The sequence below is a fragment of the Argopecten irradians genome, chromosome 13, assembly GCF_041381155.1.
Source record: "Argopecten irradians isolate NY chromosome 13, Ai_NY, whole genome shotgun sequence".
NCBI lineage: Eukaryota > Metazoa > Mollusca > Bivalvia > Pectinida > Pectinidae > Argopecten > Argopecten irradians.
This window is the reverse complement of record NC_091146.1, coordinates 10,435,787-10,452,793: the sequence shown is the minus strand read 5'-3', so window position 1 is coordinate 10,452,793 and position 17,007 is coordinate 10,435,787. Positions and strand designations below refer to the sequence as shown.

At 37.2% G+C, this 17,007-nt stretch overlaps 1 protein-coding gene across 3 annotated transcripts in view; it reads right to left on the bottom strand.

The window, feature by feature from the left end:
- Positions 1–17,007, bottom strand: part of LOC138306316 (uncharacterized) — a 49,046-nt gene that overhangs the window by 5,128 nt on the left and 26,911 nt on the right. For 2 of the 3 annotated variants that reach the window (XM_069246750.1, XM_069246748.1), the window contains exons 4-5: positions 5,406–5,558; positions 2,765–4,467 (exon numbers count right to left, since the gene is read on the bottom strand). The exons of the other annotated variant lie outside the window; for it this stretch is intronic. In XM_069246750.1, coding sequence (XP_069102851.1) covers positions 2,885–4,467; positions 5,406–5,558 — 1,736 coding nt within the window. In that variant the 3' untranslated portion in view covers positions 2,765–2,884. Of the gene's footprint in view, positions 1–2,764; positions 4,468–5,405; positions 5,559–17,007 lie in introns of those variants that run through there. 3 annotated transcript variants of the gene reach the window in all.

Below are 17,007 nucleotides of genomic sequence, written 5' to 3'. Positions count from 1 at the left end.
TTAGCCTATTTGACCCCTGTGACCTTGAATGAAGGTCAAGGTCATTTATTTGAACAAACTTGGTAGCCCTTCATCCTAGCATGCTACATGCCCAATATCAGTACCCTGGGCCTTCTGGTTCTTAAGAAGAAGTCATTTAAAGATTTTAGCCTATTTGACCCCTGTGACCTTGAATGAAGATCAAGGTCATTCATTTGAACAAACTTGGTAGCCCTTTATCCCAGCATGCCACAGGCCTAATATCAGGTCTCTAGGCCTCTTAGTTATTCACAAGAATTTGTTTAAATGATTTTAGCCTATTTGACCCCTGTGACCTTGAATGAAGGTCAAGGTCATTTATTTGAACAAACTTGGTAGCCCTTCATCCCAGCATCCTACAGGCCAAATATCAGTACCCTGGGCCTTCTGGTTCTTGAGAAGAAGTCATTTAAATATTTTAGCCTTTTTGACCCCCGTGACCTTGAATGAAGGTTAAGGTCATTCATTTGAACAAACTTGGTAGCCCTTCATCCAAGCATGTCACAGGCCCAATATCAGTACCCTGGGCCTTCTGGTTTTTGAGAAGAAGTCGTTTAAAGATTTTAGCCTATTTGACCCTCGTGACCTTGAATGAAGGTCAAGGTCATTTATTTGAACAAACTTGGTAGCCCTTCATCCCAGCATGCCACAGGCCTAATATCAGGTCTCTAGGCCTCTTAGTTATTCACAAGAAGTTGTTTAAAGGATTTTAGCCTATTTGACCCCTGTGACCTTGAATGAAGGTCAAGGTCATTTATTTGAACAAACTTGGTAGCCCTTCATCCCAGCATCCTACAGGCCAAATATCAGTACCCTGGGCCTTCTGGTTCTTGAGAAGAAGTTGTTTAAAGATTTTAGCCTTTTTGACCCTCGTGACCTTGAATGAAGGTCAAGGTCATTTATTTGAACAAACTTGGTAGCCCTTCATCCCAGCATGCCACAGGCCTAATATCAGGTCTCTAGGCCTCTTAGTTATTCACAAGAAGTTGTTTAAAGGATTTTAGCCTATTTGACCCCTGTGACCTTGAATGAAGGTCAAGGTCATTTATTTGAACAAACTTGGTAGCCCTTCATCCCAGCATCCTACAGGCCAAATATCAGTACCCTGGGCCTTCTGGTTCTTGAGAAGAAGTTGTTTAAAGATTTTAGCCTTTTTGACCCCTGTGACCTTGAATGAAGGTCAAGGTCATTCATTTGAACAAACTTGGTAGCCCTCCATCCCAGCAACCTACAGGCCAAATATGAGTACCCTGGGCCTTCCGGTTATTGAGAAGAAGTCGTTTGAATAAAAAGTTTACGCACGGCGCACGGCGGACGGCGGACGGCGCACGGCGCACGACGACGGACGGTGCATGATGACAATAGGTCATCCTGACCCTTCGGGTCAGATGACCTAAAAACGCAATTCCATGATTTTTCAAAGTAAATATTCTGTATTATGTAATTCTTTTATCAAATTTAATCATTTAAAATCTGCACATACATTTTTAAGTGATTTCACATGAAATAAATGTGAAGATATATTGACTGTGAATACTACTTGAAAAGGAAATGGGTGAAATTGAACATTTAAGTGAGTTTTTAAGGTCAGGATAAAACTGATGTAGAAACGTTCAGCAAACGCATTTGATACACAGCACAGAGAATGAAACATTTTCAGAAATCTTTAATTTAAAAATGTATGAAACCTCTATTGCAATTGCACAACTGTATTCAGTATGTTAAAAACACATGGATAAAGCGGATAATAAAAACAAGGAAATAAAGATTTAATTCATAAACTGCAGTTTCTAATCAAATAGTCATTCATCAATGTATTGTCATTTTTATACCATTGCCACCAATATGTGAAAATAAAAGTGCAATCATTGTCCTTTAAAGATGCTCCACCACTGACAAATGGTATTTTTCACAATTAAAAACAGGAGCAGGCGATTTAGTATTTTTCTTCAATTACAAAAGTTACTTATTTAAACCATTATCACCATTGAAAAGTTTGAGCTCTTCTAATTTTACTTCAAGTTAAAAATATAAAAAATAATTAATTGCATCCCGAAAAAAAAAATCCGTGCCACTATATCCTATATGGAATGAAGTACTAATTGCGCATGCACCAAAGGCAAAATAAATTATTTCATATTATTTTTTTGTGTTAATTAGACATATACATACGATTAAATACCAATTATTGTTCGAATGACGAATATCATTTACGCTCTGTCGGCGGTGAATGTGTATCACTAATAAACTTTAAACAGGCATTTATCATGCAGGTCCGTTGAAGCACACGTGTCTGCATTTGGCTTTGAACGAGAGAAAGAAAGTCTAGGCCTACTATATTCAAACTGTATACTCTATAGAATGGGTAGAGTACATTTCTCTTCGTCGATTCAAAGCGGACACTGATACCTGTGGTAGAAGAGTTTATACGGTAGCATGAATTCTGATTTTCACAAATATAAAGTTTCATCTTACTAATTCCATAATATTAGCATACCAATATCGGCTTTGTAGATGATTAAAGATGTATACATATATTATAAGACCTTCTACGGTTTAATTGTGTTACTGACCAAACAATACTAAATCTAAATAAGATATTCTTGCTTCTTGTAACGCTAACTAAAATTTAACATTGGAATTATGCTTGATCTAAATGAAACATTCTTATATTGAAATGTTCATTCAGACTACTCGTAGTTCTTACTGAAATATTCTAACACTGAAATTGTTTTGTTTTTTCCCCAGACTACTCATAGAATGTTCAACAATGCTTCCACTTTGTCTCACAGATATCTTAATATCCGTATTATAATAAAGACATTAGAATGCACAGTGTCAAAATCATTTCTCCACAGGTAATGTTTTAAGTGGAGTTCGGTAGATAGTTAACCTGGAAGACCTGGCTAGAACCCGGGAATGGCTGTAATGTCATGTATGGAGTCATCATGACCTGAGTGGTAGGTACAACACTGGGTTCAGCCATCGGGTCTGCCTTTATTGTCTGCACAGAGGGCAATACAGCCAACTGTAGCGTTAATGGATGATGTGAAGGGTTGGCGTTTGGAATGGACTGGCCGTGGAATATTTGGGCGTCATGACTACCAGTAGGTGTCGCCGATATATGGGAGTTGTTTACATCAGGTCTTCTGGCGGCTATCGCGTTATGATCAGAGAAACCATCAAATGTATTGGTGGTATCTACCTCACGTTTTATGGTGAGGTCATTGGTGCTGGAGCTTGTGACGTCACGACTTACGGAACTTGTAGCATCAACCATGTTGTTGTTTGTGATGTAATGTTGGTTTGTGTTTAGGACGACTTGGTTTTCCGTACTTGTAACGTTACTTTGGTTGGTACTTGTGACGTTTCGACTCGCGGTACCTGTGACGTCATGTTTGTTGGTGCTTGCAACGTCACGATTTCTGGTACTTGTGACGGCACGTTTGTTGATACTTGTGAAGTCACGGCTCGCTGTTTTTGTGACGTCATTCCTCGAGGTATTTGTGACGTCATCTTGATTGGTGCCTGTTAAGTCAGATCGTGTGTTCGACCTATGGCCTTTTCTGCAATATGACTCCCTGGTATGGTCATTATTTTGAAGTGATGAATCAACCAATGGACTTTGCCTCAAACGTCTCGCTTTTACTCCAGCTCCCTTGACATACTGCATTGCAGTTAGCCTCAAATCATGAATAGTATAGCTTTCGTCGACATTTGCTGCCTTGCATATACCGGGTAGGAAGCCTACGAATGCCCGTTTCGACAGAGGTTGTAGGCTGTACCAAATTTTTGATTTTAAAGGTGACGCTGCCGCAAATCTATTGTAATGGTTAAACAGATATGTGGCCTTAGGGTCCGTCCTCTGTAGCAGAAGTTTCAACATTTTCACTGGACATGAAGAAGATTCCGCACAACTATACATCCGTTTGTCATTCTGCGGTTTCTTTGATCCCAGATTTCCGTCAACAATATCTGGTCTCAATGTAACGTATTCACCACGCTCGTCATGTTGAAATGCGAACGACTGAGAGGTCAAGTGTTGGTGGAAGTCCGACCCTTTTGGCACAAAGGACATGAACAAATGAAACCAAACACACCGACGTAGAATGACCGGACAGGAATCGGCGTTCTCTATGTAAATGAGGATTTTCATAAGATCTGCTTCATCCAAAGGTTTGTGAGTAACCTTGTCAAACTCGGACTGTTTCCCTTGTTTTCGCACTCCATCCAAAACATCATTAGCACTTTTGAAGTCCTTGTCTCGTACAATGTCTATTGTCCTACGTATGTGTGCTAAATGTCTATTAATTGCTCCTCGAATGTTAATGAGCCTGCGACAACTGTAATGTCTTACACCGTAATAGAACTTTCTCAGTTGCTCTGCCAAGTCCGTGACTGTAACAGTTGCCATATCAAGGGGACTCCCAAGCACTTCTTTGTTCCAGTCTAGAAAATAAACATTTTATATTATTCTAAGTAAATAATATATCTTACAATATTTCAGATAAAATGGTATATTCTTAACCCCGTGCTTTTTACTATATCTGACAATATATTCATATTTTACAATTCCTTATTTACATAATAATTTATTATAGAGCTATTCGTAACCAAGTGTTGCTTACTATATCTGACAATATACTCCTATTTTACAATTCCTTAGTTACATATCATAGAGCTATTCGTAACCTAGTGTTGCTTACTATATCTGACAATATATATTCATATTTTACATTTCCGTAGGTACATATTACATAGCTTTTCGTAACCAAGTGTTGCTCACTATATCTGACAATATATATTCATATTTTACAATTCCTTAGTTACATATTACAGAGCTATTCGTAACCCAGTGTTGCTTACTATATCTGACAATATATTCATATTTTACAATTCCTTAGGTACATATTACAGAGCTATTCGTAACCCAGTGTTTCTCACTATATCTGACAATATATTCATATTTTACAATTGCTTAGTTACATATTACAGAACTATCTGTCTCCCAGGGTAAATATAAATCAATGGAACTAATTCACGTACCACGTGCCGTGGTTCCCGATAATGTTTGCGTGGGACTAGCATCTTCTCCAGTGGTGATGGAACATAACTGTTTGTAATCACCCCTTTCCCCTTTGAAATGGCATTAGCAATCATCTTTAAACGTCATTCCATCACCAATAGAAACAATAGTCCCATTGCAACGTTTTTACTATGCGAGCGAAGATTCGTATTTTCTCGTGAAATCGACGTCATTCAAAAATGCAACTTATGAATTAATGGCGCAATCATCGATATCGACTCGCATGGACAGATAACTGTAATATGCAGAGATGGAATGATTACAGCTACCTTAAAAGTGAATCACAAATTAGCGAGCCTACCTTGGAACAACTTCATTCCCCACTGCGTGTTCCGTTTCGTTGAGGTAGTGTACCTGGCGTCGAGCTCCTCCTCCGAGGCCACTCTAGACCGCTTTGGTCGGGACGCCTCGTCAGATGTTTGGTGATTAGAAGGACCGATTGAGAGCGTCGTTTCTGCGTGAACATTAAAATGCCGTTCGTTACACATCTGTGTAATAATATCATCATAATAATGTTTGGTTATGAAATGTGCAAGGTAATGATATTTGTAATTTTCATACTCATCATAATTCTAGCAGGATAACAATGGTTTAAAATACTGATTGTTAAAGTTAGACATAATTATAAACCAAAGTATCAAGAATATGTTACAAGACATTCAATGAAATGCCGTTCAGTTGTCTATCTACGCTTTGATCGCCTCTCGCCATTGTTTTTACTTTCATGAATATGAACTGTTCGACAATTGTATGGTAAAACAAATAAAGTTTCCTATTATAAAAATAAATGTCTAAATCATAGCATCGTTAATATTTTCTGTTTTGATGTTCAAAATCTATTTCTAGTTTCGAAAGTACATGTAAGACACAAAACCTTCTGAAATTCATCCCAATCAAGGCGCTATTTATCTTTGTTTTTGTTTTTTTTTATTATTTCAAATCTAACTTTCTAAAATATCATTGTATGTTAGAAATGATTGTGCTCCCGCTATGGATGAATGATGTATTTTTTTCTGATACCTACACGTGTAATACTGGCTGGTCTAGGGCAATACACTCATGTCGCCTGAGGCTGTATTGCATGTTATATTGTTGGAACTGAATACACGGTTCTATATTGTTGACACTGGATACGTGGTTCTATATTGTTGGGACTAGATACGTGGTTCTATATTGTTGGGACTAAATACGTGGTTCTATATTGTTGGGACAAGATACGTGGTTCTATATTGTTGGGACTAGATACGTGGTTCTATATTGTTGCGACTAGATACGTGGTTCTATATTGTTGGGACTAGATACGTGGTTCTATATTGTTGGGACTAGATACGTGGTTCTATATTGTTGGGACTAGATACGTGGTTCTATATTGTTGCGAATAGATACGTGGTTCTATATTGTTGGGACTAGATACGTGGTTCTATATTGTTGCGAATGGATACATGGTTCTATATTGTTGGGACTAGATACGTGGTTCTATATTGTTGGGACTAGATACGTGGTTCTATATTGTTGATATATTGTTGGACTAGATACGTGGTTCTATATTGTTGGACTAGATACGTGGTTCTATATGTTGGATACGTGGTTCTATAGTGTTGGGACAGATACGTGGTTCTATATTGTTGGGACTAGATACGTGGTTCTATATTGTTGGGACTGGATACGTGGTTCTATATTGTTGGGACTGGATACGTGGTTCTATATTGTTGGGACTAGATACGTGGTTCTATATTGTTGGGACTAGATACGTGGTTCTATATTGTTGGGACTAGATACGTGGTTCTATATTGTTGGGACTAGATACGTGGTTCTATATTGTTGCTACTAGATACGTGGTTCTATATTGTTGGGACTAGATACGTGGTTCTATATTGTTGGGACTAGATACGTGGTTCTATATTGTTGGGACTAGATACATTGTTCAATATTGTTGGGACTGTATACTTGGTTCAATAATGTTGGATAAGAAATGAAGAACAATAATTTTATGTAATAATTTGCTTCGTGGTTATGTGTGGAAATTTGTGTGAGAATTGTCCCTTTAAGGAAAATTCATATATTACAGACTCCTTGTGAGATTCGCTAAGCACATTATGGTAGGAACTTTGAAAACTTACATTCCAATTAAAATTAGATCCTATCACTCCGTTTCATACGGCACAGACAATATCCCATTAAGGATGACCATGATATATTCGCTGCCACCATTTTTATGGTAAATTGCAGGGGACAAAATAATAACAAGTTGTTTGTGTATGCAGTCATTTCTCTCTCATAACTACACGTGTAATACTGGCTGGACCAGGGCAATACACTTATGTTGCCTGAAGCTGTATAGCATGGATACCCATGCAATAAAGCCTGGTGACGTCACGGCGTCAACAAAATTACTATTGAGAGAATTGATTTGCAGTCACATTTTTTTCGAATTTATTTCAAAATGGCGGATAACTATAATAGGATAATTGCAATAAAATGTCGAGGTATGAGAGAAAAATACTCTTTCATACGTTGATATGAAGGATAGATATTCTACCGTCGAAACAAAATGTTATACAACCCTCGTCAAGCCTCGGGATTGACAACATGTTGTGACCCTCGGGTAGAATATCTCTATCCTTCATATAAACATATGAAATAGTCTTATACTCTTAAATAGCGCAATATAGCTACAAGTATAAGCTAGGACAAAATGTGTGTAACTAATGTAAGTAAGGAATGTGTAAAGGTCACCAAAATGTGACCCCTATCTGGATATTATTATCAAATGGAATGATAATAGGGATGATATAACTGACAACCACTATTTGTATGGCAAAATCGAATTTGGTCAAACAAGCGCTCCTTGTACCTGTTAAAGACACTAGTAAACGTAATGATGTGGATATTTGGTGACAGAAATATGAACCAAACCCTGTTGACTTACTAAACTGAAATGTGCATTGTTTTGAATAATTTGATACAATTAACAAATAACACAAATTTAACACTCTACAAATCACCAGTTATACAGATTAGGACAGATACATATACACCTAACTTTAATCAACTTAGTAACGTTCAACTACACAAGAATGATTTTTACTTCATGACGTGTAAAACAGAAACAACAGCAGTTCTGACTTGTGCGGTCATGCAATTGATTACTGGTAGCTAGTACAACAAAATAATATATTACAGTCAAACATTTTATAAACTTATATTGTGTCTGAAATACATACGAGTGATTTTATGTAATTCCTGGATACATTTAACAGCTAATAATTACATTGTATGAAGGACGAAAGACAACAGCGATAGAATCTACATGGGTCAAAGTGGTTATTTCAACAGCAAGGACAAAATGAATGGCAAATTTTAGATGAGATCCGCCCTGTTATCGCAAATTTAACCATTTTGTCCACACATGTGGCATTATGTCTTTGCCCCAAAATATTGCTTCAGAAATTGATATCAAACAGACATGCGATCATAACGATGATCCAGCTTGACCTAGAATACAACTGTTGATATTACTTGTTTGACACATATGTATACAATGGGGTGTTAATTAATACTATGAAAAGGACTCAAATATGCGTACCTTGAAATCCAATCCTTTTAATGTATATTGTCACAAAGAAGAAACCAATTTTAAAACGCATATACGTACATTTTCCATCACGTCAAGTTCTATCTTACTTCTATCGTATTGTATGCCAAAGATATAATATACCAAAAGAAACGAATGGTGAATATCACCTCGGTCGCCAGTTGAAATAGGTACACAGAATGTCCGACACCTTATATGAACATATATACGATTGTAACCATGTTTCGCTTCCATGCAATTCATATCCCAATACATTTCTCGCGATACAGTATATTTTCCCATGTTCAATTAATTATACTGAACTATTTGAGAGAACAATGTTGAAGTTTGATGCAGTAGTTGTTAGACCTGTTGGTTTTTTTCCTTTTTTGAGAAAATTATAGATAGCGATTAAATGATGTGCCATTCAAGTCCAATCCATACATTCCAAACAACTGGCAAAATACAATGGTTTATCGTACTGTTTCAAAGCGAAATACACTGGCAACATTCTTCCCATGAATTTCATGTCAAAAAATGAAATATTGCCCGTGTATTGATGTATCATGAGTTGTATCATAAGTGATTATGGTGAATTCAAATAATCTTATCTATCTTTAGGAGAAAGCGTGTACTCCAATGGATTCAGGAACTACAAATGAATCACCCAAATTTCACAATATTCCAATTGTTTTCATATCGTTTTTCATAATATCCAAAATGATATATCCCATTTGTCCCAAACAATTTGGGATTTGACATTTTTTCTTATTTGTTTTGGTTTCATTCAGTCCTATATCTGAGGCAAGTATTTCGGGATGAATATGCTGATATAAGGCTAAAACCTTTGGTGTACAGTGATATTCATCGTCGGAGACGTATCCCACCTTTGATTGCGATATTAGTTTACACCTATTGTGCATCGTTAACGTCTATCCATAAATGATACTGGGTCAAGTAAACCAAAAAGAATAAAATAACATACAACTAAATACTTATACTTCACAGTTTTATTGTTTCAGTTTGGTATCTGATGTTTCTTTTTCATGTGTCGCGTCAGGCTACTTCTGTGTTGAAATGAATCAGCACATACTTCACAACTGAAGACCAAGTCCAGGTGTTTGGTGGTGACGTGCCTTCGTAGACTGTACTCGTATGAAAACTTGGCTGGACATTGTGTACAATCAAAGCTTTTCTTTCCCTCCCCAAGTTGGTGTTTAGCCGCCATGTGCGCTTTTAAGTCTTTGTTGTGTGCATATCTCTTGTTGCAAATTTCACATACATAACTCTTCTCCTGAAACAAATATTATTAAGACATCATTTGTATACCATGGCACTAACTGTCATACAATTAATCAGTCTTAAGGATGTTATTTTTTGCAAAAGATTTCCGTTTTAAATACATTTAATGACCACTTGAATGCCAGCGGAATATAGCTACAAGTATATATATATATATGCTAGGACGAAATGTCTCTAAGAGGAAAATTTCTAAAAAAAAAAAGACATTAAATAGATGAGCGATGCATCAGATCAGATTGTTACCTTATGACTGATTGAGTGGGCCTAACGTCCTATGAAATGTAACACTGAAGTCATTAGGTACCGCAGGGATAACTTTATTTATGAAGCTGTTTCTGTTGTGATAGCCGACCTGTATGGTATTTTGATCAGGTTAAGTTACAGGTACGAAGCTGTACATGTTATAATGACATACCTGCATGTGCATCAGTACGTGTGACTGGTATAGTGTCCTGGAGGTGAAGCCTTTCTGACACTGACCACAGGTAAACTTGTAATCGTGTGTGTGCGCGTTAATGATATGGTCCATCAGGCCCTGCTTTGACGTGTATACACGACCACATGTCTGACACATCCCAACTACTCCTGTAAAATAAGTCAGCGTGGCGTCAATAGAAGCCTACAAACATGTTCTTGTTGTCTCCTTGTGTTAATCAAACTCGTGTTATAGTGCAATCTCAAGGAAACATGCTACCAAAGAACACCAAATCAGGGCCCGGCACCATAAAACTTTCTCAGACAGATGTTTTACTCAAGTCTATGTAAAATCATACACTTGAGTAAAAATCTGTCCGAGAATAGTTTTATGGTGCCGGGCGCCGGCCATGGTCTTAGGACACTGACAACAAGCAATCCAGTCCGCCATATCAGGTCATAGGACACTGACAACGAGCAATCCAGTCCGCCATATCAGGTCATAGGACACTGACAACGACTAATCCAGTCCGCCATATCAGGTCATAGGACACTGACAACGACCAATCCAGTCCGCCATATCAGGTCATAGGACACTGACAACGAGCAATCCAGTCCGCCATATCAGGTCATAGGACACTGACAACGACTAATCCAGTCCGCCATATCAGGTCATGCACACCGACAACGACCAATCCAGTCCTCAATATCAGGTCATAGGACACTGACAACGACCAATCAAGTCCGCCATATCAGGTCATAGGACACTGACAACGACCAAACCAGTCACTCCACTCCATTTAAACTGAAGGACAAGAATCACGTGTATCGTCTACATGTATCAGACCAAAGGACAGAACCCAGGGCTTTCATCACAAAGCAAACGCTCAACTCGCGGCATAAGGTAAATGGTCAAGATCAGGTATTTGAACGATGAAGTATTTGTTAACCTTCAGTATTATTAGTTTAATGGAACAAGATATCTCTTTCACAAGAATAAATCAAAGTAATCAAAGTACTCAAAGTACTGCAAATACAACGCAGCAGAAATTGAAAAATAGAATGAAATCAAATGAATTTCCAAAATCAAAATAAATAAACCATATTATAAAGACTTTGATATCAATTATTTCAAGAACATTCAACTGATCACAAAAACGACATATTTTTTGTTTCACATTTTTCTTAATTAAATTTCCTACACAAAATAAAAGACTTACAAATTAAAAAGAAAACAAAAGTCTTCATTAAAAATGAGTTTTTATCCTATACTCTTGTTTCTTATAATGTTGCACATACACTTATTTTGGTAAAACCATGCACACATGAGGACAGCCTTATAAGTTATATTGCCTTTACCTCAGATCTGTTTTTAACAGTCATTTAAAAACATTATTTTAAGGTACACATACAGAAATCTGATTAGTTTACTTTATAACTCTCAGGTCTATAAGCCTTAGATAGTAAGTCTAATTTGAATTATGTAAGTTGGACAGAGGAGTCACCAGCAGGCAACAGTAAGGGAGTACTGGTATAAGGTACAGTTGACCTAGATGGTGCTGTGTATTATATAACACTGTGTATTCTATACACACTCTGTGTATTCTACCAATCAGAAGGCAGTCTTCCCATGACTACTGATGGGTCCAAAGGAATATTATTCAATGAATAGTGAATTTATGAATGGAAGTTTATGAATGAAATGGTTCAAGAGGTCACCACTAGATGTCATTGTAGGGCAAGTCCTACAAATCAATAGTAAACCGGATAGCAATAATACAAACGCTACACGCGAACAATACAGCAGTACAAGTTAAATATTCATCCCATGTGAAGACTATATATATATATATGCATGTGTATGTGTGTGCGTGTGTGTGTGTGTACTACATGATGTGTCTTTAAGTTCATTTATAATGTTTCATCCTACATAAAGGTCTCTTTCAGTTTCATCTGTGGTACAATTACCCTTGAAGGAACACTATTCGCCATGGTAACCAATCCTCTCGGATATCAATAAAATAGCAAGAAATAAAATGTACAAATTATATCAACACAAATATCTTATATTCTTTATTATCTTTTAATTTATTGTCTATCAATTCATTATTTATCTGTCACGATACGGACGATTTCTATCCACCGGTCGGTGGGTGAAGGCCAACACAAAAGGGACCTATTTTCGTCAGAGGGGCTGATTGATTTTTATTACCAAAATTCCAAATAAATGGTGCGCAACAGGCACCTGTGAAATCGTGATTAAGCTAGAAATTTCTTGCTGTTACATCAATTTTAAGTCGTTATACCTATTGGTTGTAGAAAGTGGCGAACACCTCTGTTTACATAGCATAACGTTATGTTTTCAACAGAACCGCAACAATATTTTCGAGTAAGTTGAATTGCCAAAATAATTTGTCATAACCAAAAACCTGGGCTATGAATCACATGATCAGACACGTGACTTTCCGATACTTTGTTGACATACTGCTGATAAGTGCACATTGACAGTCAAACACTGATGGTAGGTTCATTAAGAACAGACTTAAGAAAATACCTTCGTTTTGGCATATATTGCTATATCGTTTTTTATAAAATCACGTGATTATAGCACACATTCCCGTTGAAGCAAGACCAATCTTCATTGATTAAATGTGCGTTTATGAAATCACGCGATAAATCTTGAGATATATATATACATGTATAAGCAAAATTATAAACATGACGAAAACAGGACCCTGACGAATCTAAGGCACTTGACCATACATGTAAAATTAATATTAGTAAACACATACATCAGCATAAAAGGTATTTAACATTCAGATCCTCCAAATCTATAAATACAAGTGAAATAAATCAAAAGACAACTTTAATGAAACAAGTTTTATTCATGATCCGTACTAGATGAAATCCGTGTAACTTTATTTTGAATTGCTAAACGAAGATAACAAATTTTCAAAGAATTCCATGAAACGAAAACTTGTTGAAAGATCTTAATTAATCTATCAAACAAATTATACATAGCTATCTGACTTGATCATCGCGTATATATCCATCAAAAGAGTTTCACTGATCATTAGACGACGTCAGTACTTCTAATATGATCTGCTGTTTTTCCTGATAGTCTGAGTCCTCTTTGGGCATATAAGGATCATGCCTTTTTATGTGTTTTTCCGTCCTACATTGCTAAACACAATTGGTGAACATAATTAATAGAGTTGATATTTTATTTCAGTAGACAAAATCCATGGGGTTGTTGCAATATGTCATGCGGATCATGTTTTGGTTTTCCCTTGTTGTTTTCACCTTGTTGTTTTCACCTTGTTGTTTTTATCTTGTTGTTTCCTTCTTTATTCGACTTTGTTGTTTGTTTAATCTCCATCTACTTCTAAATTTCATTTTTTCTGATTCAGACATATCTGCTACCTTCTTTCGCCTCCCAGATTTCAAATCTTCTTCATATTTACTTCGCATTTTCCGTCTATATTCTGCTCGCCTTGTCGGGTCAGCGTCTCGTCGTTCTCTGTACCGCCTTTGTCTTTCAGCAGAAGAAAGCACTCTTCCTGAAATACAAATGAAAAATAAACTCAGCAATCCTATTATAATAAGCACTAATAATTAAAATGTGTGTCGCCTACCGCCCAAGTTGGACGGATTTAATTTTCTACGATTCACGATTTACGATCATGATTTTCTTAATAGGTCACTGCTACTTTAATCTCGATTTAACTGCCTGGATATGTGGGAGTTGCTTGCACATGTATTTTATTCCCCGGAAACAGACCATTACAATATGCTTGGATGGTGATTTAGTCTTGCCAAACACTACTTAGCCAAATACTTGTCATTTTACACTGGTTTAAATAACATTTTAGCAAGAGTTGTGGCAGTGGGAACAGTCAAATTTTGAGGAAGAGACTTAGTATCTTGCTCAGAAAGTAATTCTATTCTTATTTTCTTCTTGTCCTTTTAGAAATGCAGTTAAAACATTTACACAAAAGTTTAACAACATCCTGCACCAGAATGACATAACATCCCTGGTATTTCATATTTCAGTTCAGTTCAGTAATCCCAACTGTACAGTAATTCTGGAAGAGTGGAAAGAACTTTAAATTAATTGTAAGTAACATTAACTTTATCACAGGAAGTTAACAAGGAATTAATGATCTTAGGTAGTGCCATTATAAGTTTGTCAACTTTCACATCCATTTAGTCCCCAATCTACAAACAAATAACTTAAACATTAAACTGATTCGAGTAATTTTACTTCAATTAATGTTTTGACGAAAGTGAAAGATAATACAATGCTTCCAATATAATAAATCCTTTATTTTTTCCAGGAGACTTAAATGATGTTATTACCATTATAAGAATATAAATCTGCCTCATAAAATGTACCGATTTTCACACTGCCTTATAACTTACTGTGTTAACTATCTGTTCCTCTTTTTCTCCATCATCCATTATCATATCCTCTCCGTGACATGCAGGATGTTGCCTATTTCTCTTTTCCTTCCCCTGAAGTCTTTATTTTTAGTGTCTTTCCAGTGTGTGATGTTATTTTGCATCCTTTTGGAATGTTGGATCTTCAACTTATCCCAGGGTTTTGCAGGATTAACCAATCATGGTTAATATTTCAAACCATCCAATATCAAGACATTTTAAGCTGAATTCTCTCCAATAACGAAAATAGTAAGAAATTCAGGGTGAAAATCAAACCAACTGCCCTGGTGCCTGACTAAATGTCCAGAGTGAAATCAAACCAACTGCCCTGGTGTCTGACTAAATGTCAAGAGTGAAATCAAACCAACTGCCCTGGTGTCTGACTAAATGTCCAGAGTGAAATCAAACCAACTGCCCTGGTGTCTGACTAAATGTCCAGAGTGAAATCAAACCAACTGCCCTGGTGTCTGACTAAATGTCCAGAGTGAAATCAAACCAACTGCCCTGGTGTCTGACTAAATGTCCAGAGTGAAATCAAACCTGAATGTCCAGAGTGAAATCAAACAAACTGCCCTGGTACCTGATTGAATGTCCAGAGTGAAATCAGACCTGAATGTTCAGAGTGAAATCAAACCAACTCCCTCAGGTACCTGACTGATTGTCCGGAATGTAATGTAATCAAACAAACTCCCTCAGGTGCCTGACTGATTGTCCGGAGTGAAATCAAACCTGAATGTCCAGAGTGGAATCAAACAAACTCCCCTGGTGCCTGACTGAATGTCCAGAGTGGAATCAAACAAACTCCCTTGGTGCCTGACTGAATGTCCAGAGTGGAATCAAACAAACTCCCTTGGTGCCTGACTGAATGTCCAGAGTGAAATCAAACTTGAATGTCCAGAGGAAATCAAACAAACTGCCCTGGTGCCTGACTGAATGTCCAGAGTGAAATCAAACAAACTCCCCTGGTGCCTGACTGAATGTCCAGAGTGAAAACAAACCTGAATGTCCAGAGTGAAATCAAACAGACTCCCCTGGTGCCTGATTGAATGTCCAGAGAGGAATCAAACAAACTCCCGTGGTGCCTGACTGAATGTCCAGAGAGGAATCAAACAAACTCCCGTGGTGCCTGACTGAATGCTAAGCAGGAGCAGATCCAGAGAGGAATCAAACAAACTCCCGTGGTGCCTGACTGAATGTCCAGAGAGGAATCAAACAAACTCCCGTGGTGCCTGACTGAATGTCCAGAGAGGAATCAAACAAACTCCCCTGGTGCCTGACTGAATGTCCAGAGTGAAATCAAACCTGAATGTCCAGAGTGGAAATCAAACCAACTCCCCTGGTGCCTGACTGACAATCCACTTAATCTACATGTTTCTTTTTCTTGTGACTAGCTAGAGTTCCAGGATAGTTGAATATTTCATTGCATATGTCACATTCGAACAGACCCCTGATTTGGTGCGTGTATTTAATGTGATTTTTTAGGTTACGTTGGGTTTTAAACAGCTTGTCACATTCATGGCATTTCACAGTCTTTGTGTTCCCACATATCTGGAGGTGTTGTGACAGATGGAACACCTTTCTGAAACACATGGGACATGTCTGTTTGTCCTGGTGACTCTTCATGTGCTCCCTCAGCATATCTTTCCGGTCATATACTTTTTGGCATACCTCACAGACAAACTTAAACTTGTCTCCCTCTATGTGTACATTCCTGTGCCTTCTCAGTGACTGTTGGTGTTTGAATATTTTGCCACACACATCACACACAAAGTTTTTGTCCTCCGAGTGCCTCACTTTGTGCCTCAGCAGGTACAGATTACATGTAAACTTCTCATCGCACTGGTCACACCAAAACATCTTTTCTTTGTGTATCAAACTGTGACGCCACAGCGATGATTGACACTTATAATCCTTCCCACATATGTCACACAAGAACACTCTGGGCATTCCTGAAAACAAAAAGACAACACTCATCCAAATGTGTTAAACAAAAAGACAACACTGATCCAAATGTGTTAAACAAAAAGACAACACTAATCCAAATGTGTTAAACAAAAAGACAACACTAATCCAAATGTGTTACTAATGGTTTGAAAGACTATATTAGATTTTAGAAAATGTGTTGTAATTAATATTTTATGGCACCAATTGTTCTGTGTGCAGCAACCCACAG